General features: G+C 24.9%; 1 protein-coding gene across 1 annotated transcript; it reads left to right on the top strand.

Moving 5' to 3' along the window:
* Positions 1-2,010: 2,010 nt before the first annotated feature.
* Phum_PHUM357970 (uncharacterized protein) lies at positions 2,011-2,594 on the top strand (the record flags this gene model as incomplete). Its single annotated transcript, XM_002427948.1, has 3 exons — positions 2,011-2,049; positions 2,186-2,423; positions 2,491-2,594. The coding sequence occupies 3 exons, from the start codon at positions 2,011-2,013 to the stop codon at positions 2,592-2,594; spliced, it is 381 nt and encodes a 126-aa protein (XP_002427993.1).
* Positions 2,595-4,583: the final 1,989 nt, after the last annotated feature.

Below are 4,583 nucleotides of genomic sequence, written 5' to 3'. Positions count from 1 at the left end.
AAAGAAAGGAAAAAAAAGGAAGGATGAAAATTCTGGCACAAGAAATTGTTACGCAACCTCCCTCGAGGAAAATGTAAAAGAAATAAAAACGTTATTATTATTATTATTATTACGATCGTCGTCGTTGTCGTCATCATTATTATTATTATTATTATTATAAGAGAGAAAATCTTTGAATCATTTGCCATAAAATTAATAAAAAAAAAAAAAAAAAATTAGGTCAATGAATTCAAAATGAATAATTGATTTTAATCTTGTAATGTTAAAAAAAAAAAAAAAAATTTTCTTTTTGTTAACTTACACAATCGACATGATTGTAGTAAAAAAAAAAAAACATTTGAATTAATTTTCAATGTCAATTAATTCAATAATAAAAAAAAAAAATTTACATTTTTAATGAGAGTAAAATTTTTTCCTTTAGATAAACGAAAAATAAAAGAAAAAACCTTTTTTCGTTTTCTTTTTTCCACCCCCTCCCCTCCCCCCACTTTTCCCCCAAATAAAAAAAATGTTTTACAAATTATTTATTGCTGTGTTTTTTTTTTCGATTATTCAGGTTTTTATTTTTTAATTTAATTATTTGAAATTTTTTTTACTTTGGAAATAAAATGAGATGAATTTGTTTTCAGATGCTGGTAGAAGGGAAAAAAAGCGATGTTGGGGAAATATTTGGAAAAATGAAAAACAATATAAATAGTGTTTTGGGCGTAGAAGAAATTGATGGAGAAAGTGAAGAAGAATTCGGAGAGACAAACGAAGAAGAGAAAAATGATGAAGAAAAAGAGAGTCAAAGTACTAAAGAAGAAGAAGAAAAAGAAGCAGAAGAAGCAGAAGATGAAAAAAAAGAAGAAGAAAGTAAATACGAAGAAGAAGAAGAAGATGATGATAAAAAAGAAGAAGAAAGTAAATACGAAGAAGAACAAACATCCAAACCTGAAGAAACAACAACTACAACCACAATCAAACCTCCTCCTCCTCCTCCTCCTTCATGTCCTATTTTAGAATGTATCGTTAAATTTTGGAAAAAACGTAAGATTCATGCCGCCATTTTTTTTTTCATTTTAACACCAAAAAAAAAAAAATTTTTTTTTTAATTTTTAATTTTTATTTTTTTTCCAGTTATGGATAAAAAAAAAAGTTTTTGCGAGGGGATAAAAAAATTTTTTACTTATAAAATTTAAAATATTAAATAATTATCAAATTAATAATTTATGTTTCACAAAGAAAAAACGTTCCGTATTTATGTTTTCGAATAAAGTTTCTTTTTTTTTATGATAACATAATCAACTTCATTTTTCTTATTTTAATTTACCTCATCAGGTTTGCCAAAATTAAAAACAAAAAAAAAAACAAAAACAAAATGAACTAGCCAATATTAAGTTAACTTGAGATTATGAGTGTCCGGAAGTTGGTAACTAAATTAATATATCAAAATGGAAAACAAAAAAAGGTGCCAACCTAAGAAAACAAGATTTTTTTTTTTGCATCGTTTTGTGTTGTACAACCTGTGATATTATGTCAATGAAACATATTTAAATTTTAACAAAAGAACGTCGGTGCATTAATTCAACGGTGAAAACATTGAAAAATGATTTTGAATAATAATAATAACGGTTTCAATAACACGAAAAGTGCATGTAAAAAAAAAAAAAAAAAACAAATAATACGATTCAAAGCCAACATAAAAAGGATGCAAAACAAGAAATAAAAAAAAAAAAAAAAGAAAATAAAAATTTAAATGGGTCATTGTCATTTTATACTAAGGTTTTTTTTTTTTTTTGTTTTTTGTCGCCATTTTTTTTGTTTTTTTTTTGTCTTCAGTTGAATAAATAAAATAAATTTTTACACCTGAAATAATTTCAATGTTAAAGGGTATTCAAGGGGGAGAGAGAGAGAGATAGAAAAAGAAAAATAATATAAATAATATCCTATGCGTTATTTCTTTTGTTTCGAGTGTAAATTAATGTTTTTTATTAATTAAAAGTTAAAATTTTTTAAAAAATTATCGAAATGCTGAAATTAATAATTTTAATTTTTTTTGCGAACCAGGTAATAATTTCATTCAATAATAAATTTTTCTTTTTTTTTAATCGTACGTAACAGAAAAATTACGGGAAAAAAAAATAATTTTATGATTCTTATTTAAGAAAAAAGAGCTGAAATAATAAAGAGACTCGATTTTTAGGTTTTTGGTCAAGAAGCAGAAGGTAATGGAAATGAGCAAGAAGCAGAGAATGAAGATGAGCAAGAAGAGCCGCAGCCACCGCAGGAGGACGAGGAGAATCCGCAGGAAGAGGAAGAGCAGGAGGCGCAAGAAGAGGAAACTACAGAAGCCCCCACAACTACAGAACCAACAACAGACAATCCCCTGACAGCTTTATTTAAAGCCAAAATGAATTTCCTAAAATCATTGTTCGAGACAGGTAATTATTGATTAAAAAAAAAAGAAACGTTTGGGCGATCCGTTGTAGTAATAATTTTTTCTTATAGGTCTTCAAGCAAAAAGAAAAATTTTTGATGCAATTAACGAAATAATTCAAGCAAAACTGAATACAACAGAACAGATAGCAAATTCATTATCTAGACGGACCTGAAAATCTCAAGACTGATAAAAACCTACGCAAAAACTTTCGTACTAACAAAAAAATATTTATCACCATTTAAAAAAATTTCTTTTTTGTAATTTATTCACAACGAGTTGCCATTTTAAAAAAAATTATAATAATTAAATTATATTATTTATTTAAATATAAAAATTTATTTTAAATTAATTTATTTAAAAAAAAAAAAAAACAAAATAAATTATTTACCTGAACGTGGCGTTCATATTGAAAATCAATAAATAAAATAAGGTCAATTATCAATAAAAAAAATAAATTTATTGATTTTCAAACTTTAAAATTTTTTTTAAAAACAATAAAAAAAAAAACGATTTTGAATTTTTTTTTTTGGCGCGAAACCGATAGTTTATATAATTACTCGTAAATAAAAAAAAATAATTATTATTGTTTTGTCACCTTTTTAATCGAATTAATTTTATCCAACTATTAAAAATGACATCCGGTGAAATCGTCAAACGATTAAGAAATGACTATAGCAGAAGACAAAATCTCGATTTCTTCTGCTTAAACTCACAGCCTTGTTTTAACGTCATTTGTAAAACGCGGTAAGTTGACCATGGCGAAAGGCGGGAATTTCAAAACAAAAATTTCACACACCTATTATAGCGTTCTTATTGATCACCCTCGGTAAATTTTTAATTCGTCACTAAGTGCGACACCGTTTCACCACCACCACCAACCACGACAAAAACATTTTCTTTTGACACGTTTAAATAAAATGAATAAAAATCAATTTGGTTCAAAATTTTAAATTTCCGCCTTGACAAAAAAAAAAAAAATAGAAAATCAACGACGCTTAAAAACATTTTCATAATTTTTATAAACTTTTGATTAGTCCATGATGGAAAATTTTGTTTTGAAATTAAAAAAAAAAAAAAAAATTAGGGTTACGTGTCACAAACAGCAACAATGACAAATATATTTTTTTTATAGCATTACGAAAGAGTCGAATGGGGGAAAAAAATAAAAAGAAAAGAAAAGAAAAGAAAAGTAAAAGTAAAAAAGGTTTTAAATTTAAAAAACATGCAGATACGTAACGACAACAAAAAGAACCTAAAATTTCTTTATTTTATTTTTTTTACTACTTTATTCCGATTTTAAAGTTTAAACTTTAAAGTTATTTGCTTTTAGTCAAATTACAAAAGAATGAATAATTTAATGTAAAAAAAAATTAAATGAAATAAAAATAAAATAATAATAATAATAAAAAGAGGATATAAATTGACTTTTTCTTTTCTTTTTGTTATTCTTTTTCAACGGCTTAAACTTTTAAATTCTTTTTAAGTTTTTTAACTTTCTCCCTCTCTCTCTATCTATCTCTCTCACACTCACTCTTTTACGCATTACTATAAAATATTACATGCACGTATAATTTTCTTTTTTAAAAAAAAAAACTACAATTTTAAACTTATGGAAACGCAAAAAAAACGATTATAATAATATACGAGAAAAAAAAAAAATTTTTTTTTGTTTAATTTAAAAAGTTTTTTTTTTTTTTAAACTTTCAAAAAGTTGTATGCAATTTTTTTTTTTTAAATAGAATATTCTAGAATTTAAGATAATAAAATAAAAATTTAAAAAAATTTAAATCTCTCTCTCTTTGTCTCTCTCTTTCCTTACGAACGATTTGATTAATTTATTTATTTGTACATGTGTAAAGAAAAGATCGTAAGGAATAAACTAAAAGGTTTACCGTAACCCAAAAATTAATTAACCGAAAATTGTTTGTTTGTTTGTTTGTTTGTTACGTCACAGAAAAATCCGAAAAAATCCACGTTTTTAGGAAAAATTTCTCTTTTGGTTGTTACGAGAATTAAGTTGTTTCTCTCTGTCGGAAAAACGACCGTTACCAAAAAAAAAAAAATGACGGATTTGCAATGAATTTTCCCTTTCCCACCGCCCCCGAAAAAAAAATTTTTTTTGTTTTGCTTTCTTTTAATAATAATAATAATAATAATAATA

This window comes from Pediculus humanus, genomic scaffold (assembly GCF_000006295.1).
Source record: "Pediculus humanus corporis 1103172107770 genomic scaffold, whole genome shotgun sequence".
NCBI lineage: Eukaryota > Metazoa > Arthropoda > Insecta > Psocodea > Pediculidae > Pediculus > Pediculus humanus.
The sequence above is the reverse complement of the archived record's forward strand: the minus strand, read 5'-3'. Positions and strand labels throughout refer to the sequence as shown.